This window comes from Octodon degus, unplaced genomic scaffold (assembly GCF_000260255.1).
Source record: "Octodon degus isolate 3935 unplaced genomic scaffold, OctDeg1.0 scaffold00226, whole genome shotgun sequence".
In the NCBI taxonomy this organism is placed as follows: domain Eukaryota; kingdom Metazoa; phylum Chordata; class Mammalia; order Rodentia; family Octodontidae; genus Octodon; species Octodon degus.
The window spans coordinates 1,880,585-1,901,746 of NW_004524802.1; the positions used below are offsets into that span (position 1 = coordinate 1,880,585).

A 21,162-nucleotide genomic window follows, 5' to 3' on the forward strand; every position below is an offset into this window, starting at 1 on the left:
TGGCCAGCTCAGCCCACCAGGGGGCGGGGCTGGCTGGCATGTGGTGCTGGGGGATTGAACCGCGGTCCCTGTGCTTTGCTTAGCTTAGCTTGGTCCAAGTAGGTGCTTTAGACCGCCGAGCCATCTCCCCAGCCCCCGAGCCAGGTTTTAACTCAGTTGTCTCTTTCTATTCCAGCTGCATCTTCTGCGAGTATTTCCTCCGCTTCTGTTGGTCATCATTTCACATACTGTATTAAAATCTCTGGTCTTGGTGAAATCTCATTTATGTTTTTTCTTTGCCAGATCCAAGTCATGGATTTACTTTTGTTTTCTTGTGAGTTTCGTAATTCTAGCCACGCTGTATGTGGTGCAAGCTGGGGTCTTTCTGCACTCCGCCGCCCGCGCCTGGGCCTGGAGAGCTCTGCAGCCACTTCTCCCACGTGTGCGCTCAGCGGCCTGTTGGATATTGCCTGGTGGAGGGCAGGTTTTGTTCTGTCCCTGTCGGGCTTTAGGTTAGGCCCACGTGGTTAGGCTTCACAGCATGTTCTGAGGTAGATTTGGGGTGCATGAGTCCTTCAGCTTTCTTCCTGCTTAAGTGCTGTTTACAGTTTCATAGATTAGTTTTTGTTCTTTTTTTTAATAGGAGTTTTAAGAACTAGCTTTTTTTCAGTGGTACCAGGGCTTGAACTCAGGACCTTGCACTTGCTGGGCAAGCACTTACTCTAATAAGCCATCTCCCCGGCCCCTTGAGGACTAGCTTTTCCATTTGGGCAAGAAGGCCACTGGAATTCCGGGGTCACACTGAATCTGTAGATCACGTGGGGTGTGACCATGTCAGTCATTTCCGGCGTCTTCCCATTTGTTGAGGCCTTCATTTCCTCCAGCGACACTGGCCTCGGGGTGCAGATTTCCCAGCTCCCCTTAAGTTTGGCCCAGTTGTTCCCCTGGAGCTCTGAGCATGGGGCCCGTCGGCTCATTCAGCCTGGCACCGCTGCTGTCACGGGCAGAGCGGGTCGGTCTGCCCCGAGCTGGGCCGACTTCTTCAGGCTGTGGGATGCTCTGCGTTTGTGTCAGCCGCAGGCAGAGAGCTGTCTTCTGCTCCAACTGGGCATTTCTTTTATTTATTTATTTTATTTTTTCCTAGTAATGGAAATCAAACTTAGGACCTTGTGCTTGCCAGGCAGGCACTTGTGCCACTGAGCTATGTCCCCAGCCCCTCTCCAGCTTGAGGACCTCTGCATTTTCCTCTCCTGGTGGCCTTGGCCAGGACCCCTGGGCAGTGCGGCTCAGCAGCAATGAGAGCAGCATCCTTTTGCTGATGTCAGGGAGAGCTGTCTCCACCCACAGGCTGTCCCCTCTTCCTTGTATGGTGTCCCGCAGCTTTAGGTCACCTGGTGATGGTCTTGTGGAGTCCCCTCCCTGTAGTGATGGCAACCACCACGGCCTTCCTGAGTGCAGGAGAACAGTGGCTGACGAGCTGTGGCCAGCAGCCTGAGGAAGAGGTGGCCAGTGTATGCGTGGCCTGAGGACCATAGCAGGCCACACGGATTTCTCACCTGTCCCCTCTCTGTGTTGACAGCCTGATTCTGATTCCACCAAACACTCGACGCCCTCGAACAGCTCCAACCCCAGTGGCCCGCCAAGCCCCAACTCGCCCCACCGGAGCCAGCTGCCCCTCGATGGCCTGGAGCATCCTGCCTGCGACGCCTGAGGCCGCTGCCCCGCCAGCGCCAAGCCTGAGCTGAGCAGTGTTGTACAGGATGGAGGGTCCATCTGTAGATATGAATCTTTATGATAATATAGTGACAGGCTGGATGCCACATTCTGTGGCGTAGACCAGATCACTTGTCTGCACAGCTGAGCGGCACCGTGTTCCATTTGCACATGAGGGACCACCACACACCTCACCACACCGCCGGCCTAGCACCAGGCCTCGCCTGCATAGGGACATGGCCTCAGTATCTGTCTCTCCCCTGTTGCTTGAAACCATTCCCAAGCCCCCAGGAGACTAGTAACAAGTCATGTGTCATCCCAGTGTCTTGAGATTCTTGCAGACAGGACAGTGCTGTTGGCTGTGGCCTCGCTTTCACTTTCCTGTTGCACGGCCGGCTGCAGGCAGAGGCCGGCACGGTGCCTCATGTCCCTGCGAGGGAGTCTGCTCTGGGTCTCAGCCAGGAAGTGTCATCAGCACCTGCTGCTGCTTCCTTTTGTAGAGCCAGCGTGTGTCAGAGCAGACAGGCCACTCTGCCTGCTGGCCAAGAGAGCCGGAGTCCAGGAAGCTTGCAGTGGGCACCGTGCCCCTTCCTGCCTTGCCCCGCCTGCCCCACATGGAACCGTGAGGAGCACCCAGTCAGGCCTGCAGATAGCCCCGCCACTGCACACAGCTGGCCCCGAGCCTGGGGATGCCCTCATGTATCTACCCCCACACCCTCTTGTGTCCTGTGTCACATGGTCAGCTCTGTGGTCCTGTCTCGAAAGGCTTGTGGACCTACTGTGGCAGCAAATGTGGCCTGCCCCCAGCTTGGGACAGGCTCCCTGCCCTCCTGTCTGGCAGTGTGTGCAGCCATGCTGTCAAGGACTGCACGTGGCCGAGGTGGCCGAGGCCACAGCCCACAGCGGTGCCACACCCAGCGCCACCTGACCCACCCCTTCCAGGCCTGAGTTGCAGGGCCCTATTGGGGCCTCTGGTTTTTACTTTTTTAATGTAAGTCTGAGTCTTTGTAATTATTGAATCGTGAGAACATTTTTGAACAATTTACCTGTCAATAAAGCAGAGATGAAAGTTTTAAAGTTCTCCCTGGTTTGGGTGATGGCCTCAAGTGTGCCTGGGGACTTGGGAGCACCCCACAGTGGAAGTCAGAGAAGACACAGGGTCACGGCCATACAAAGAGCTGCCCATGTCCCTACGACAGGAGCGGGTGCCCCAGAACATCAGAGTTACGTTTTTTTTTCCTTCTATGTATTTGCTACAGGGTCTCACTACGCAGCTTGGACTCAGTGATGCTCCTGTTTTCTGCCTCCCCAGTGCTGGGATTACAGGTGCGCACCATCACGCCGGGTCTCAGTGGCTGGCTCGGCCCACCTGGGGCCGGGGCCGGTGTGGCACATGGTGCCGAGCGTTGAATCTTGGTCCAGCACGTGCCTAAGCAGGCGGTTAGTCTGCTGAGCTCCCTCGCCAGCACTAGGCTTACATTTCTGCCAATTTCCACCTCTCCTGAGGGTGCTGGTGGGGACGGGGTGGGGTCTCAGCTTGAGAACGAGTCTCCCGCGTCCTGGACAGTGCAGGCCACTGTACACAGACACGAGAGAGATGGGGCCGTGCCAGGCCGGTTCATTTGTCTGCCTCCAGCTGAGACCTTAGGGACCCTGGGTACTTGATGGAAGTGACCGAGTGAGCTTTTCTGGGAGTGTAGTCAACAGAAGTTCAGGCCACAGCAGTCACCTGAGGAGGGGCAGAGCTGCTTCCAGGTCACAGCCCTGGGACCCAGGTCCAGTGCATGTGTGACTACAGTGGGGAACAGGGCGAATGTCAGGCGCACCACTCTGGAGTCCTGCTGCAGGGGTTCAAATCGATCGCCCCCCGCCTCATACACCTGGCAGGGCTGACCTCGGGACCCTTCCCGAAACCCTTGGGGGAACAGCGGCTGCAGAACCTCTACCAGGCGTGGGCTGTGGCGAGGGCAGGTGGTTGGCAAAGCGACAGGGTGGCTGGACCTGCCTGCCCTGCCTTGGACACTCATGCCACGCTGGGGAACGTGAGGCTAAGCGCTGGTTGGAGTCTACCAAGTTGCCCAAGGTGGCTTAGAGCCTTTTTTTTTTTTTTTTTTTTTTTTTTTTTTTTTTTTTTTTTTTTTTATTTTTTTTTTAACATTTATTTATTGTGTGTGTGTGTGTGTGTGTGTGTGTGGCCAGCTCAGCCCACCAGGGGGGCGCAGCTGGCTGGCATGTGGTGCTGGGGGATCGAACCGTGGTCCCTGTACTTTGCCAAGCTTGTTCCAAGTAGGTGCTTTAGACCACTGAGCCATCTCTCCAGCCCCAGAGCCTTTTTTTTGAGACAAGGTCTTGCTGTGAGTTCAGGCTGGCCTCAGACTCGTGTTGATCCTCCTGCCTCAGCCTTCAGAGTGCTGGGATTACAAGTGTGAGCTACCATGTGTGGCTGGTCTAGGATTCATGATCCTTCTGCCTCAGCCTCTGGAGTAGCCAAGGTTACAGGTATGAGTCACCATGGCTTGCTGTCAGCCACTTTGATTTAAGAGCTGGGGATTAAGCCCAGGGACATCACTGAGAGCTACATCCCTGTCCCTTTTTTTTTTTGAGACAGGGAATGCTGAGTGGCCAAGTTCTGGGAAAGTGTCCGGGAGCAGATGGTGGCACTGCTCCAGATCAAAGGCTGGGCTCACACTTGGGATCGTACGGCCCGGCCTCGGCCTCCAAGACTGCTGGGGTTACCAGCATGTGCCATTGTGCTCAGCTGGCTGTTGGCTGTGTTTTCAAAGTGAACACCAAAGGCCCGAGTCCAGCCCCCAGGGCTGGGGGGCAAGTGAACACGTTGACAAGTAGACTTCATAGCCCATGTAGCATTCATATGTGGCAAGTCACACCCACGGGACCCAAATGCCATAGAAAAGCCAGAGTGTGAGACAGCTGCGTGACAGCCAAGCTGCACCTGTGAGTGAGCAGGTGACAGGCACGATGGCCTCCCTGGCCGCACAACCACGGTGTAGCCCAGCATAAAGGCCCTCAGTTTAACCCTGCGACAAGCCCCGCCCTCCGGTGCCTCCTGTGAGGCGCAGCGCTCTCCAGGAGCCAGGCTTCAGGCGGACCTACCAGACCCCAGGGCTGTCTCCTCTGTCCCCAGCAGAGAGGCCTCTGGCTCTCTGGAACCGTGTGGCACTGATACCCATGCCCCCCTGCCCAGCCTCTCCCTTGTCAGCCCTGCTGAGCTGCTTGGTGTGGGCGACATGGGGAGCCTAGTGCCCCGCCCGCCAGCAGTGTGGCCCAGCAGAGCGTGGCTGAGGGGCAGGATGTGTTGCCTGTGCTCACGCTAGTGCAGAAAACCCTTTATTAGGCTCAGGGCAGGGGCGCAGTGTTGAGGTAGGGGTTCTGCCGCACAGGAGGTGGGGGCCAGGGGATCAGACTTCAGCCTCTGCAGCAAACAGTGGGTTCACAAAGTAGCAGGAGCTGTTGTCCATGGTTAGTGCTGGGCTGGGCAGCTGCCCTGGGGGCTGCAGAGAGATGGGGGGAAGGAGGTAGAGGGGGAAGGAGGTCCTGAGGAGGTCCCACAACCTCCCACACTCACCTGCTTCTCCCAGGTGGCTGCACTGAACGTCGGGTTAGAGAAGCCCTTGGGCCCCCCTGTGGGCTGGGACTCTGGCTCCTGGTGTCTCCTCCACCTGGGGGGGCGGGAGGCAGGGGAGCCCAGGGCACCAGGTTCACCTGGGCAGCCCCTTCCACACCTGAGCCCGCCACCCCACAGGCTGCTTCCAGCCCTGCCTCGTGTACCTGAGCCGGCCAGTGCTGTGCAACAGCAACGCTGTCCCCAGCAGCACCAGCAGCCCGGTGGCCAAGCCGCCCCAGAGCCCCCAGCGGGCCGCGGGTGAGACCTGAGCCTCCACAGACCCGCTCCCCAGGGGTGCACCAGACTCCCGCAGCGCTGCCGACAGCACCCCAAGGGCTACTCCTGCAATGACAGCATCTGAGGTTCCTACCTGCAAGGAGCTTGGCAGGGAAAATGGGACCCCAGAACTGGAGGATCGGGGACTCCAGACGGGGACAGGCGACCCCAGGCCCAGAGGTGGTTACCGTGCTCCGCCGCGTCTGCCAGAAGCGCGCGCCCTAGCCGCCCTGCGCTGCTCGTCCCGGGAGCGGGCTCCACCAGCACCACCTGGATGCCGACTTCTTTGTCACGCCGCACCTTGGACACAGCTGCCTGCAGCCCCTGGTACTGCGGCTGGAGAGGGGACAGGTCGGCTGAGGGTCGCGGGTCGCAGGTGGGGGCGTCGGGCTGGCCGGCCAGGGCGCGTTACCTGGGCCAGGAAGGTATCCAGAAGCCTTGCGCGGTACCGCTCCAGGTTGAAGGTGGCGCTGTCATAGATCAGTGACACCACGGCTCCTGTCACCAGAGGGTGGGCTTAACGCGGATGGAGCCCGACGGTAAACTTAGGGGTCAGCTCGCCCCCAACCCCGCTGGCGGGCGCTTACCGCAGAGGTCGCAGCACTGGCCCTCCGGCCGCAGGGCGTTGTGGCAGGGCGCTGGGGGACAGCGGCCACCCCGAGGCTGGAGCAGCGCGGCGCAGACCCAGGGCAGCGTCTGCGGGCGGGAGGGATGCAGGAGTCAGCAAGGGCCACGGCCGTCGTCCCCGGCCGCGACACGGGGCGCTCACCTGGGCGCTGCCGCACTCGCAGCCGGAAGGATCGGTGCAGGCCTCGGAGCCCACGCGCAGCTCGCCCGGCCCGTGGAAGCGCAGGCGGCCGGCGCGTGACTGCAGGAACGCGGCCAGGTCCTCGTCGCGCGTGAATGTCTGCGGGATGGGAGTCACGGCGTGCGCACGCGCGCGCAGGGGGGCGCCCGCGCGGCCCCGGCCGTGTGCTTACCTCGCCCAGCGCAGAGACGCTGCGGACGCTCACGCGGCGGGCGCCGGGGCCCAGCCCCACGCGGAACGAGGCGTTGCGCGGGAAGAGGACATCGTCGTGGACGCAAGGCACGCGCTCGGCGTCCACGGAGAAGAAGCCGGGCGCCTCGTCGCCAGAGCGCCACAGGTGTGGGTCGAGCCAGGAGAAGCGGTCGGGGTTGAGGAAGAGCACAGGGCCCCCTGGGGGCGCGACCCCTCAGCCGGAGCTGGGCCATCCTGCCAGGCTTCCCTAAGCCCGGCCCCCGGGGACGCCCCACACAACCCCCAGTCACCGCCAGCCGTGCCCTCCCACGAGGCCCGCGTTCTCACTCGACTCCTGGCCACAGTCCGGCTGCGAGACTGCGTGGGCGTGCGCGGCGCCGAACCCCGCCCCGGGAGCCAGGACGAGCTCCCCATCCAGCGGCAGGAGCTACGGGAGGCGCCGGCTGAGGACCAGGCTGCCTGCACCCTGCAGCCCCTGGGACCCTGCCATGTGAAGTCAGGCTGCACCCCTGACCCCGCATCCTGGGCATGGGAGACGGGCGGGGGGCACTATGGGCACAGCCTTGTCAGGACTAGGGTAGAAACGGCCTGGCCCCAACTCTGAGCTCCAGCGCAAGCGGGGCCAGGGGACAGAGCCTCAGGCTTGAAGCTCGGCGGTGTGACCCTCATCCGCACCATCACTATCCTGGCCTCTTGGGTCCCAGGAAGTGCATTTTATGTCTTCGCAAGCCAACAGTGACAGGTGTGCCAGAGAGGGCAGGGAGCACCCTGTGCCCCACCCCAGGGCCTGGGCACCACTAAGTCCAGCCACAGCCCGGGCCCATCCACCCTCCGGAGGGGATGAAATTCAGCTTCATCCCAGCACTGGGGGGGTGGGGGGGGGCTGAGGCAGACGGATGATGAGTTCGAGCCCAGCCTGAGCAGCTAAATAATTTAGTGTGATCCTCTCTCAAAAAAATGTGTTAAGCTGGGCATGGTGGCGCTTGCCTGTAACCCCGTTGTTGAGTTCGACACCAGCTGGGGCTACAAAGTGACATCAGGGCCAGCCTGAACAATATAACGAAACAATGTCTCAAAAAGCCAAAAAGCCAACTTTTTGAAAAAAAGGTGTGGAGGGCCAGCCAGATAAGCTCAGCGGATGAAAGTGCCTGCTTAGGCCGCAGGCCGCGGGTTTGATCTCCAGCCTGCAGTGCGGCCGCCCTGGGGCACACTGAGACAGTGAATGAGACTAGGGGTGGTGGTGCGCCCTGTGATCCCAGCGCTTGGGAGGCTGGAAACAGGAGGACCACTAGGAGAGACCTTGTAACAAATGCAAAATAAATAAATAAAAATTAAAAACGGGTTGGAGACGTAGCTCATTAGGAGGATCTAGGCTCAGTCGCCAGTACCACAAAACAATAAAACCTTGTTTAGTTTAAAAAACAAGAATTGGCTGCAAGAAGGCCGCAGGTGGCAGTGGAGAGCCCTAGCTCCCCGAAACCAATGTAGGGACCTGCAGACAGCGTCTTGAAGGAGCTCAAGTGACCTTGTCGCCAGGACAGCCTGGCGGTGAAAGCTGGACCTTGGGAAAGCTCCCAACAGGTACAGGGCCCCCAGGGGCTCATCTTGAGCCACACAGTGGGGGGGGGGACCTAGCCACCACTGGCTTCAACACAGGAGTGTGGAGTTTTCCTCAACAGAATAGAATGAAGATGCCCAGGCCACCTCTGTCCTGACCACAGAGGGCGGGCCACGTGTCCCAGCTCCACCCCAGCCTCACCAGGTCGCCGACGGTGTGGCTCCCTCGCACCAGGACAGACACCATCTGTGGAGAAGGCGGTCAGCGCCCCCATGGCCCACAGCCTCACCCTGCCCGGCTTGAGCCCCTCCTCGCCGGGTCCCCAGGCACCTTGTCTGCTGGGAACCGGATGGTGTCACCGGCGCACGGGGTCCGGTTCTGGCTCCAGTTGGTGCCGGTGTCGAAGTTGGTGTCAGGTACCCAGAGTTTGTAGGTGGCCTGGGTGAGCACTGAGGAAGAGACGTCCATGCTGTCCCTGCTGTCCCTCCCTCCGGGTGTGCCAGCCCAACCTTTCCAAGCCCGATCTGTGCATGGACTCCTATCTGTCTGCAGAGCCCACACCAGTGTGCCCTGCCCACAGGACCCGCCCAGACCCTGTCCTGCCCCTAGTCGCCCCTCAGGAGGATTTGTGGTCCAGTTGACAGCAGGCTCAAGGGTCCCGTGGAGCGATGAGGCTGGCGGGGTGGGGGACAGGGACGGGAAGCGGAACCAGGCGGCTTTAAGCCGCTTGTGCAGAGGAGTGGCCCACAGCGACTGAGGCAGGGTGACTGGCCAGACCCGTGGCCCGGTGGGTGTTGTGCTCCCGACAAGGGCCAAGCCGCCCCCACCCCCTGCATCTCAAGATCCTGTCCCCAGTCCCGCGCGCTCTAGCCGGCGCCCGCCTACCGCATAGCTGGAGCCAGAGCAGCGCGGGGCCCACCGACCCCATCTCCGCCGCAGCCGTCCGGTCCCGACGCAAGGAGACTTTGCCCTGGCCTGGGGCCGCGGGCCGGGAGGGTGGGGTCCGGGTTACAGATTCACCGCCCTGGGGCGGGGCCGCACATCCTTGCGGGGGGAGGGGCGGGAGGCGGGGCTCGGTGGGCGGGGCAGGGGAATGCGGGAGCGCGGCGAGGTGGTGCGCGGGCGGGGCGGGGTCGCTGCAGGGGTGAGCGAGGGTGTGGCAGGCGGGGTGGATGAGGGAGGGAGGGGAGGAAAGGGAAGGGGGCTGGCGGGGGGGGGGGTTGGGCAAGGGAGGGGGAGGGGGTCAAGTGAGGAAAGGGGGGGCGGCAGCCTGCGGGACCGAGGAGCTCCAGGTGCGGGGCGCGGGGCGCGGGGGACGCGTGGCCGAGGCTGGTGTGCAGAGGAGGGAGGGGCAGGCGCTGGCGAGGAGCGATGCACAGACAGGGTGGACCGGAAGGAGCCGGCGAGGTGGACGGCAGTGCAGTGAGGATGTGGGGGCAGAGGACCACGGAGTGTGCCAGTAGGACATCCGCGGGACTGGTCTGGGCAGGTCGGGCAAGAGGTGGCGGCTGTGTCCAGCAACATCTCAGCTGTGCGCTTCTCACCCGAGAGGAGGGACCCGGGCCATGGCCTGCACGTGGTGGATGGTGACTAGGAGTGGGGACCTGGCCCTTGCCACGCGTGCCCCGCTGCTCGCAGTTCACCAGCTGCCAGTGGGCAAGGCAGGTGGCTCGGGGTCCCGAGGTTGGCCCCCTCGCTGGCCCACAGGAAGTGTTGTCCCGGGCACAGGGGCACTTGGAGGCGACATCCTGTTTGTTCTGTGTCACAGGAAGGAGCAGTGTTGTGTGGGGGCCAGCTGAGCCCTGGGGGCCGAGGGAACTCAGCCTGGCTGTACCCGAGCTGGGCAGGTCCAGCTGAGCTGGCCACCATCAGGAGGCAGGTGGGCCAGGGACCAGCACCTGCCATGCGCCTTCAAGAGACCTGGGGACTTCTGGGACTGGATGGGCCAGGGGTTTCTGCAGCAGAAGGGGGCCTGCCACATCCAATCCTAGTTCCAGAAGGGGCACCCCCAGGAGGGACAGGGTGGGGACAGCTAGCAGGAGGTAGCAGGAGGCCCTCACTCAAGGTAACCCAGGCAGCCAGGAGGTCACCAAGTCCTTGGTAGCAAAGTTGTGCGGGAGGAGACCAGGCTGTGCTGGTGCTCACTTGTGCCGGCCAGGACTTAAGGCCCTGAGGAGAGCAGGGCTGCCCAGGGCAGGCTGGGTCAGCTCAGTCTCTGGCAAGGCTTGGCTCCCCACTCATACTATCCTGGACTGGCATACTAACATGCCACCTCTGTCCAACCGCTGCAGCCAGCTTGCCAGAGCAATGGCCTTCCCAGCCCCTGGCTCCCTTGGTGTGTGGGCAGCAGGTTGGGGATAGCGTGAAGGGCACTGGGCAGGGCTAGGAGTGTGGCCTGTGCTGTCCCTGCCCAACCCGGGGTTCTGGAGAGGAGACTGGACTGGGCTGGGAGTGGGCAGCAGAGAAGCAGACGAGGCTGAGGCTAGCAGGGGTCCACAGGACCTGTCGGGTGTCCAGTGCCAGGGCCCTACCCCATGGTGACTGGGCCCCAAGCCCCACAGAGAGGAGGTGGGGACCTCTGCCTGGCTCCGCCCTGTTCTTGGGTGGACCCAGCTCAGACCACAGAGAGGGTGTAGCCAGAGGCCAGGAAGATAGCTCAGCGGCTTGAGCGCCTGCCTGGCCCAGCCACTGCTGCAGGTTGGTCACCAGAAGTGCTTCCCACTTGGTGTGTGGCCACACTGGCTGCCTACCCACCTTCCCACCCATCCCAGCAGATGGGCATTCCCAGGAGGGTGACTCCTGTGTCTTCCCCCAGGTGTCAGCCTGTCCCATTCCTTGGCTAAGAACAGGGAGCAGGACTCCCCTGAAGCTGCTGCTTGAGGGATCTGTGGGCCAGTGTCCCCTGCCCCTTCTGACCCAGCTGCTTGTCAGGGGAAGCCCAGGGCACCAGCAGAGTGGACCTGACCGCTATGGGCCACAGCACAACATGATACTTTCCACGCAGGGCCCAGCTCTTGAGGGGTGTTTCTTAAAACGTGACATTGGTGATTTTGTTTCCAGGAAGTGGGACCCACAGCCGGGGTCTGAAGCCACTGTAGTGGGTACTGTGAGCTGCAGTCTCCCCGGGACAGGTGTGAAGTCCAGGCCCCACCAGGCCGGCCTCCTCCCCACCTGGTGCCTCCTATTTCAAGTGGGCCCCGCAGAGTTGGGCCCCTGGTGGCCACAGTGCTGCACACAGCTCGGCCCACACAGAAGCCACTGGGCCCTCGCCAGCCTGGAAGCACCTGGATCCTCTGGCAGTGTCCTTCCCGCCCCGAGCTTGGGGACTCTAGTGCCACAGATCGCCAGCCTGGACCCCCACACTTGAATCCCAGGCCAGAGCTGGCCCCAAGCCAGCAGCCCTGAGGGCTGCACATGGCCTCCAGTGTGCTCTGCGAGGTCTGGCTCAGTGCCCTTTCTCATCCACCTAGCACGAGGCAGCCAGCTTTGGAGTGAGCTTCTGTCCTCTCCTTCCTGGCTCAGAGGAAAACCCCTGGAGAAGAATGTGGCTTCTGAGATCCGAGCCGGGCATGTCTTCAGCAGGGCCAGGTGCCCCAGGTTGTCAGTGGAGGTGACCAGCCAGGAGATGGGGCCCCTGACAGGGTGGGAGCAGGGGTTCAGAGGGCCAGGCTGTGCCCTGGGTGAGGCCAGAAAGAGGACCCTAGGGGTTTGGTCCTAGGTCACACTTGGTAGCAGGCAGCATCCTCTCAGGAGGCCTGCGCTAGGCTTTGGAGGCTGGGCTGAGGCTGAGAGCTGTGGGAGCTGCAGGTGGGGCTGAGGGCCCCTCCACTTCATCTGGGGCCCCTCAATGAGATGGTGGCTGCCAGGGCCCACACAGATGCAAACCTGGGTGGGCCAGAGCTCGAACCCTCATGCCAGCCCCTGAGCAGTCTGCCCCTCGAGGGGCTGCTGAGCCAGCCTGTCCGTGGTCCCGCAGATGAGCGCCCCGGAGGCTGGACCCACACCACAGCCTCTGGAGGGGGCCCTGGGCCTCCGGAAGCTCCGAAGTGGCCCAACCCGCAGACCCCGGCGGGGCCTCACAGGCCCTGGTTCCAACTCTTTGTAGATGTCCAGGGGACAGCCCAGCCTCAGGGACCACACAGAACCGGGACCCTCGCCCAAGCCCGGCAGTGAGAGGCAGGCTGAGAAGAGACCAAGACTCTTAATCAGGTTTATTTTTCTCTAATAAGACAGTTTAGCATTTCCAAGTTTCGCATTCTACAGTCTTACAAACTTTAGTTATTAGCATCAGAAACACAAAAACATCGCAAGACCTCAAAACACAAATAAATACCAAATAAAACCACACACGATATACAGTAAACAGAAACAGAAACCATAGTAATGCTATCAGAAAGTCAGCCGCGTTGCTAACCCCGGGACGACAGGATTATTGCCGAGCAGTAACTCGCTCCAACCTCTCAGAAGTGCTGGGAATGCGGGACGCCGCCACTGTCACCACCACGGGAGCTGAGGTGGCCGCGCATGCGGTCACTGCGGACGGCAATTTGTAAAACAGGCAGATTAAAAGTACAGCCAAATGAGAGACTGGCCTTCTTTGGTCTTTGTTTTTGGGTATAGAACTGAACACAAGAGGTGTGCGGACCACCAGGGAAGGAATGCAAATCTAGAGCCGGCCTACCTCACCTGCACGCTCCGCGATCAGGGTTCTCCTAGAGAGATGAAGGGAAATTCTTGGAAATAAGGCCGGCTTCTGTGTTTTCCAATTAGTTACTGGGTTGCGGCTGACGGTCATCCTACTTGTCTACGGGGACTGAGCTGTAGAACCAGTCACACAGCGACGAGGCAGCTCGCGGGGCCTGGGCCTTCCCCCCGCCTGCAGCCACCAGACGCTCGGCAAGACCAAGTAGCAGCACGCGCCGCCGCACCGGCCCGGTGACGGCACAACGGGCAAGGGAAGCCATGGGCCCTGCTGCCCTGGTTCCCGTGGGGTCCGACAGCCGGCACCAGCCAAGATGAGCCCATTGCGGTGACTGCGTCCCCTCCTGGCACCAACCGTGCTTGACCCGGCCCTGTGGGGCATATTCGACTTTGGAGAAAACAGCTATGGAGATTTGCAAACAGAAGACAGAACCATGGTCTAGGCTGAGACATGACTTGGTGACAGAGCCTCACGTGTCACGCACACCCGGCACACAGGCGTGCCTCGGACCCGGGTCTCCTGCAGCTCCATCCACAAAGATCTGGACCAAATGTAAAGAGTAGCATCCAAGGCCCCAGCTGGGCCAGCCTGTGCAGGCAGAGGGACAGGTGGGGGACTGGCCAGGGGTCCCCAGGGATTCTGTGCTCTGACCGGTGCCAGAGTGATCCAGAAACAGCGCTGCCAGTCGGAATGTCTGGCAGGCCCACAGCAACTGCCCACAGCTCGCGCAATACACAGGGGAGCACAAGGGGCTGGCACTGGGACAGCGACTGGGTGGCCACTGGTGTCCTGGAACTACCCAAGGCACCCCTCAGGATGCCGTTATTCTGGGGCTGCCCCCACACCCCCACCTGTGGGGCATCAAGGGCATTGTCCACTGGCTGGGTGGCCATCAGGCAGGTGCACTGACTTCTAGGGCCTCCCAGCAAGGGGGGGGCCTCCATTGGGACACAGCCTCAGTTGGGGATGGGCAACTCCGGCGGGGCAGAGATCTGCGGAGGCAGCTGGGTCCCCTTGGGAGTGTGCCTGACACTATGTCCTCCCTGAGGCCAGCCACGTGTGGTCGGGGAAAACCAGGGCAGGGGACCCTGGAGGGCAGTGGGCTTGCGGGTGGCACCTCATGGCATCCGGGGTCACAGGCTGAGGAGGAAATGGGACTGTGACAGGTGGCAGGAAGACACCCAGGGAAATGCAGCCATTGACCAGCCCAGTTGTGCTGGGAGGCCAGAACCTTGGGGGAGCACTGCGGGCACCAAGTAGACGGGTTGCTCTGCTCCAGGAGGAGGGGCTGGGACACAGCCTCCCAGTCGCCCTGGCACACCATCCAGACAGCAGCCACTGCGAGGACAGCGGGGGCAGCGCGGCGGCCTTGTGACCATGAGTACGCCCCTGCGGGCTCCTGCCGGGCCTCTGTGGCGTCCCCAGTGCAGCTGGGACACGGGAAGCCCAGCTTCCAAGTGGACTCCGTCCCACGGCCCCAGCACTGCATCCCAGCCCCTGCAAGCGTCCCCCACACAACCCGGCCTCCCACAGCACAGATGCCCTGCTTTTTGGTGGCTCTCACTTCCCTTGAAAGTCCAGAACCACAGGCCTGGGCAGCCCCGAGTGCCCTGCAGCAGGTGGCCCTGGTGACAGCGGCGCTTGCACAGGTCACAGCACGAAGGACTTAGCATTGGTTTAAGGCGCAATACAGCTGCACCCCTGGGAATGTTGTCAGTTTTGGTACTAAGAAGTGCACACCAGACACACACACACACACACACACACACACACACACGCACGCACACACGCACGCACGCACGCACACACGCACGCGCTGTGGCCACCCGGGCTCCTGGGCTGGGACCCTGTGAACCGAGGTTGGGGCAGCAGGTGCTGGCCCGGTGGGGAGCACCACCTAACTGCCAGGCGCGAGCACCGAGGGGTGGTGTGGGGCACCCAGGCAAGACACCACCACGCCACCCGGGACCAAGTCCCCGCGGGTCCTGCAGAGCACGCCACCCCCTCTCCAGCACCAGTCACCCGGAGGCAGCAGCCAGGGCACACCAGCCTCACCCGGGGTCAGTACGTCACTCCTCACATCTGTGGATGCAGGTGTAGCCAGGCGCCCCCTTGTCCCACAGGGATGGCTCTGGAGCAGGTCTCCAGGGCTCACCCAGCCCTGGAAGCACACCCCCTAAACCTGCTGGTACTAAGCAGGCATCTGACCAACGCCAGGAGATGGGGTTGTGGCCCACTGTGCCGCCTTCAGGCGTTGAGCAGAGCCTGGGGACAGGCCTGGAGGGGCCAGGTCACTGCTGGGGCCAGCTTTCTCGGGTCTTTCCTTCTCGTGATGGTCACATCTCCCTGGGGCAGAACCAAGGATGCCAGCCGAGCCCACGGGACCCCAGGACAGCAGGGGGAGCAGCACATGGAACCGTGCGGCATGGAGGTGCGTGAAGCTCGGGGACAAGCAGATGAGCGGAGGGCACGTCCAGCAGGCACTGGGGCGAAGGCACACCCAGGACAGACGGCAGCACCAGAGACAAGGTGGGCCACTGGGCACCAACCCAGCCGTCACCGCGCGACCGTGGGGAGCCGAGAGGTGGGCAGTCCGACGCGCGCCCAGCTGGCCAGTCATGGGTGCGCCTTTTGGGCGAGTGGCACGGGTGTGGTGGTTCGCACACACTGGCTCTGCCTAGAAGCACCCGTCGCGTGTAGCACCCATCGTGTAGGAGCACCGTGGAGCATGGTGCATAGCAAAAGGGGCACAGGCGGGGCTCCAGGCTTCTGATCACAGTTGGGCTCGAGACGGTAAACAGTGTTGAGGGCGAGTGCCGGTGCCCGGCGGGAGCGTGGGTCAGCAGGCAGCCCCTTTCCCCAGCAGGGTCTCTGGGTGTTCAGAGGGCTCTGCTCGGAGCTGTGCGGATGTCCAGGGCCAGGTGGGGATGTGACAATATGGGGACTTGGGGACACACAGCTCTGGGACCTGGAATTTGGAATCTGGATGACGAAGCCATGGGGGCTCTGGAAGCTGCCCACGGAGCCCGGCATCCCTGGCAGGCACCGACCTGCGTGAGGGCCTTGGAGACACAAATCTAGCGGCGGAGAGCGAGAGAAGTCTGGTTCAACCAGCACTTTCTAGAATCCCATCGAACGCAAACCCAGGGTCAAGCAGCAGCATGTCACGTCTAAGGCACGAGTACCGTACGCCACCTTCCCTAAGCAAGGACATCACTTTCAGAGACTGCAACAGCATGCAGCAGTGTGACAGATGGAGGCGCCCCGCCAGGCCTCCCACAGCGCGGCTGCGCCCACCCGGGAGGAGCCAGGATGTCGGGCGGGGCTGCTGCCGCAGCTGGAGAGCTCACTGGACACGGGGCAGAATTTTAAAAACCTACAGGATTTTGTTTAGAACTCCAAAGTTCAACTAATGCCCTATTTTAGGGTGAAAACAATTATAAATCTGAAAATGATGCACAGCATCCATGAGCAACGTTCCTTTCGTAATAATTTTGAAGTAGTGTCATTAACTACGACAGATATTGAAGGTTTACATTTCTAACGAGAAATAACAACAAGTTGAATTCTCTTTCCTATCACAAGTGATAACCAGTGTTGATAGTTTACATTTTCTTCCAAGAAATATCAGTCTATCAATGTTTTAAAGTAAAATGTTGTAGTAACATTTGTAGAACTTTAAATTAAAAAATGACTTCTGAATTTAGATACTTTCAAAAAAAGACCTAGGTATACCTCAGGTCTTCTGACAAACAAATTATTAAAACAGAGACCAGATGAGGCCTTAAAAATAGACAGCAGACTATATTTGGAACAAGACTGCACTCTTGATTTGTAGAACGAATATTCAGAACTGTGTTATTATTTCATAAGTTATCCTTCTACTTAACATGCTGACAGGCCCAGCTCTTCCGTGTGTGTTCTGTGTCTGGTGTTCAAGTTTAAGGAAGAAAAATCATGTTTGTTTTGCTTAGCATATATGTTTTCCACCTTGATTAACTAGATCTTTAAAAATGAAAATGGAAAACTTCTCTCACGGCAATATTTATCTTGTCAAAGGATAAATAATTCTTCAGAGTAAAGGGCGGCTAGGCTACGGGAGGGCACGGTGGGGCGTCTCCGCGGGCTCCTCCCGTGGCCGCATCTGCTCCTGCCGCATCCTCCGCTCCACAAGGTCCTCCCCGCACTCAGGACCTCAGTGAAGACAGACCGGTTCCACCCAGAGGAGTTACCTTCTGCTGAAGCCACCATCCGCCGGCCTCTCAGGGGTCAGGCAGATCCGAAGTATCCACTATGACTTTAATAAAAATGGTATCATCTTTAATATACGTCCCATTTTCTAGAACAGTTTGGGCCACAAAGACTGGGCAGCCAGAGGCGATGTTCATCTCCCCAGTGGGCTTCTTGAAGCTGCTGCTGTTGGGGTCTGGCTTGAACGCGTCCCCCAAGTGGCGCCGGGAGGAGCCCTGATCCATCAGCATGAGCGTCACCTTCTGCTTAAATGGCCACGGCAGCAGGGCGTCGTACTCTCCGCGCATGATGACGAAGAACAGCGACAAGTGCGTCCCCTTGCCCATCCCGTCCCCATTCAAGTAGACCCTGGCGCACATCTTGTAGCCAAAGTAGCCAGTGTAGAAGGGCTGGCTGTACAGGGACAGCGTCTTCCCCATGACAGCCTCTTGCTTCCGGCGCTTATAGTCACGGATCTTCCAGATGAGCACGCCATTGTAGCTGGCAGTCTCCAGCACCTGGAAGCGCAGGTCCATGTCGGCCAGGCGGATGTCGTGCACGCTCAGCATCTGGTCATGCCGGCTCAGCTGGGACTCCAGCAAGCCTGCCGAGGAGGACAGACAGGCGGGTGAAATACAGGATGCGGGAGGCTGGCCTTGGAAACCTGCGCCCACGGCTCCATCCTCAGCCAGGGAAGCCACGGCAGCTGCTGTAGAGGTGGGGCATCCCACAGTACCTCCATGCCCTCTCCCTCACCCCTCATGGCTACCATGGAGTTACCCACTCCTCAAGGTCCCCTGCACCCATCTGATGCCCACAAGGTCAGCCGTGCTCTGTGGCTGGGCTGCCCTTGTCCCCATCTCTAACCAATTCATTTGGCCATGTGTGTGGATAACCCTGTCTTCCCAGCCTTAAGCCTTTTTATATGGACTCCCCATCCCTATCTGGGCCCTCATCTGCTCAGCCGGTGGGCAACCCACGGCAGCTGCCACTGCTGCCAGTGCTGCCAGCCCCAGGCGGTCTCCCCCAGGCCTGCCCTCCCTCACACACAGGCGGCGCAGTTGCGTCGCCCTTCACCTCCCACTCGTGGTCGCTGTCAAGGCCCTGACCACAGCCCAGTGCGGCCCCCCCACCTGTGTTCCGAGCTGCCTGCCCCGCGCTCTTGTCCACGCTCTCCAGCTCCGTCACACGGTTCTGCAGTGACTCCACACTGCTCTTCATGCTGTCTGCTTCCTCCCAGTTTTGTCGGAAGGGACGGATCTCCTTGTCTAGCTCCTTCAGCTTCTCTGCCTGGCTGTCTATGACTCGCTTCCAGACCAAAGGGGCAGAAAGCAAAAACAGGTGAGAACATGCAGAAGAGGCTGCCATACCCAATCCGCAGTGGCAAGGAGACAGTGCCAGCCTGTGAAGTCTGTTCTGCCTCGGACAGGCACCAGGAAGGGGTGGTGGTGGGGCTCAGGTCAGGGTGGAGGACCCGGCCACCTGCTCAGAGCATCTGCCCTGCGCCACTTCCCTGTCACCTGCCTGCATCAAGGGCCCCACCAGCTCTGCTAGCAGACCTCAGGGGTGGCCTGACCCTCACATGCCCTGGGACCCCTCCTGGCCTCTTGCCCATCACATGGACCTGAGGATCACAGTGCTGAAGGTCCCTGCTCCCCAGAGCTCCAGGAGCAGGCCAGAGGATGGTGCTCTGCAGGTGTGTTTGTGCCTCATCTCTGCTTGGTCCACAGCAGCAGCTTCCCTGAGAGGGCCTAGGAGAGACCCCCTCCACTCCACCACGGCCCTGACAAGCACAGAGGGCCATTCTGGAGAGGGGCTTCCCCCCTCCCCATGCCACGCCCCAACAGCAAATACCATCTCAGCTGAGGGCTTGCAGATGGCCTCATCCAGCTAGGTCCTGGTGAGAGAAAGAGGGACAGAAATGGTGCCCTGGCAACAGTGGCCTAGCGTAAAGGTCCTGAGTCTACTTGTCACAGGAAGGCCACGGCCCGAAGGGGAGCCTGGCAGCCAGCAGGCTTGGCAGGCGCACAGCTGGGGTACGGGCCGTGGTCCTGCTTCTCCTGTTGGCTCTGAGCCTTTCGGTTTTGGCACCATGGCTGGCTGTCACTGACCACACACAGCAGGGCTGTTCTTTCTGCTCCTCCAAGGAAAATGCTGGCTGGTGTCTGCAAAGGATGCCTGCTCTAGAAAAATACCTTCCCCAGGTCAGGGACAGAGCCTGCGGAGTGCTGGATCAGCTCACGACTCCCATTTTCAGGGGGGCCGAGCCTACAGCCACACTTACTCCTCTACCCCACTTTCTGAGTCTGGGTCTATGCAGTCTAGGATGCCCTGAACTTGCTCAAACAGACTGGGCTTGAGCTTGCAGTCCTCTTGTCTCAGCCTCCCGAGATAAGTATGAACCCCTGCCCAGCTTTCTTCCTGCTGTGAGTGTCTGCAAGCTTTACACCCGCCCCCTGTGCTAGTGGCTGACTGAGGGAGGCTGAGAAAGAGGAACCAGGCATGGCCTGAGAGACACCGCTCTGCTCCAGGAGGGAACCTGAGCTGCCGGCTGATGGGCGCAGGCCGTGCACTGGCTTAAGCTCATGCTGGCGTGGCCAGTGCTGGCGCAGAGGCCGATGTGGCCAGGCAAGGCCTCCCCGAACCTGAAGCACGGGGGCCCAGGGGAGGCCACACTCAGTCCTCAGCCCCGCTCAGCTGGCACGGGGCGTCGCGCGCCTGACAGGGTGAACCCGAGCCCTGCACGTGCGCGGACTGCAGAGGAGGATGCAGTCGTGACTCAATTCTCTGAGGGCGGAATCTGTGTCTCTGGGTAGCCTCTTGGGTACTCAGGTGTGCTGTGCCTGAGCCACGTTCTTCCTTCAGAAAAGCTCAGCTCCCGCTCACTCTGCAATGCTGAGGCCGTGTCCCACCTCCAGGGGGTGGAGCGGGGTGCAAAGCCCACGTGGAGCAGAGGTGCAGGGCGGTGCACAGCTGGCGACGGCGCACGCCCCGGCCCCGGCCCCGGCCCCGGCCCCAGCTGCCAGCCCTCCTTGGCCTTGAGTGTGTGCTAACGTCAGGCAGCAGCCCCCGGCTGGCCTCCTTGTCATCCTGCTGCCCCTCTGGCCCCACTACCAGAAGCTAAGCTGCGTGCAGTCACGGACAGGGCAGCAGTGAGTGGGAGCGCTGCGCAGCACCCAGCTGCCTTCCACGGGGTTCATGCTGGCAGTGCGAGCCTTTTCTCATACACCTTGTTCCCTCGCATTTCCTCTTTGCCCCGGGCAGCCACAGCGTGTAAGACAAGTGAAGTTAATTTAATAAATCCCTACCAGCTCCCAGGCCCGATCTCCAGTGTGAGCGAGAGGAAAGGTTCTCAACAGCACGCGGCCCTGCACTGCAGAGCGCTCCTAGGGAACCCTGCTCGAAGTGCAAGCACAGAGACCACTGGGGCCTCTCAGTGGCGCTGCGGGGTCAAGGCAGGCACTTATGGCGACAGCTGCTGGGAGGCCACCTGAGAACCCCTTCCCATCTGTCTATTGGTATCAGCGGGGCTCAAGCAGCACAGCGTTTTGGTTTGTCATTGTGGGGCGTCTCTGGGTCACTAGGTAAGACACAGCTGGGGAGACACCACATGCATCTCTAGAAAACCTGGATGAGCAGCTGCTGGAGAGAGCGAAGCTGGACCCAGCTGGCGTCTGGACATCCCCCAAAGCTGCATGCAGTCCTGGGGGAGGCTTTCAGAGGCGGCTGAGTCTACAGCTTGGGGCCACTGCTGGGGTAAGGGTGGACAACATAATGGACAGAAAGGAGCTTGTCCCCTTTCCTGCTGCCTTCTGCCAAGAGCCGTCTCTCCTCTGCACGCCGTCCACTGTGGCGTCAGCCAGGTATGCATCAAACCTCTATACACTGTGAACCAAATAACCTGCCCGCTTTTAACTTGGGGTGCTGGGGACTTCATCTCAGCAACAAGAGACTGAGACAAGATAGTTATGAAACCAGCTAATTCTTTTTAGCACTGGGGACAGAGTCCAGGGCCTCACACACACACACAGAGCCAGAGCAGACGGACAGACAGACAGACACACACACAGAGAGCCAGA

The 21,162-nt window shown here is 60.6% G+C and overlaps 3 protein-coding genes across 7 annotated transcripts in view; 1 reads left to right on the top strand and 2 right to left on the bottom strand.

Annotated features, from left to right (window-relative positions):
• Nucleotides 1-2,773, top strand: part of Cdc42bpb (CDC42 binding protein kinase beta) — a 52,477-nt gene extending 49,704 nt beyond the window's left edge. For all 4 annotated transcript variants that reach the window (XM_023705610.1, XM_023705612.1, XM_023705611.1 and 1 more), the window contains one exon: nucleotides 1,559-2,773. In XM_023705610.1, the coding sequence (XP_023561378.1) occupies nucleotides 1,559-1,690 (132 nt within the window). In that variant the 3' untranslated portion in view covers nucleotides 1,691-2,773. The remainder of the gene's footprint in view (nucleotides 1-1,558) is intronic.
• A 2,245-nt stretch (nucleotides 2,774-5,018) lies between these two features.
• On the bottom strand, nucleotides 5,019-9,133 carry Amn (amnion associated transmembrane protein). Its single transcript, XM_023705615.1, has 12 exons — nucleotides 9,037-9,133; nucleotides 8,482-8,600; nucleotides 8,353-8,397; nucleotides 6,921-7,020; nucleotides 6,574-6,791; nucleotides 6,363-6,500; nucleotides 6,181-6,289; nucleotides 6,006-6,091; nucleotides 5,782-5,929; nucleotides 5,482-5,659; nucleotides 5,279-5,372; nucleotides 5,019-5,204 (listed from the first exon to the last, which is right to left on the bottom strand). The coding sequence occupies exons 1-12, from the start codon at nucleotides 9,077-9,079 to the stop codon at nucleotides 5,112-5,114; spliced, it is 1,371 nt and encodes a 456-aa protein (XP_023561383.1). The 5' UTR covers nucleotides 9,080-9,133; the 3' UTR covers nucleotides 5,019-5,111.
• Nucleotides 9,134-16,632: 7,499 nt separating this feature from the next.
• Traf3 (TNF receptor associated factor 3) overlaps nucleotides 16,633-21,162 on the bottom strand; it is a 92,751-nt gene continuing 88,221 nt past the window's right edge. For both annotated transcript variants that reach the window (XM_023705614.1, XM_004645393.2), the window contains 2 exons: nucleotides 18,217-18,391; nucleotides 16,633-17,687 (listed from right to left, as the gene is read on the bottom strand). In XM_023705614.1, the coding sequence (XP_023561382.1) occupies nucleotides 17,116-17,687; nucleotides 18,217-18,391 (747 nt within the window). In that variant the 3' untranslated portion in view covers nucleotides 16,633-17,115. The remainder of the gene's footprint in view (nucleotides 17,688-18,216; nucleotides 18,392-21,162) is intronic.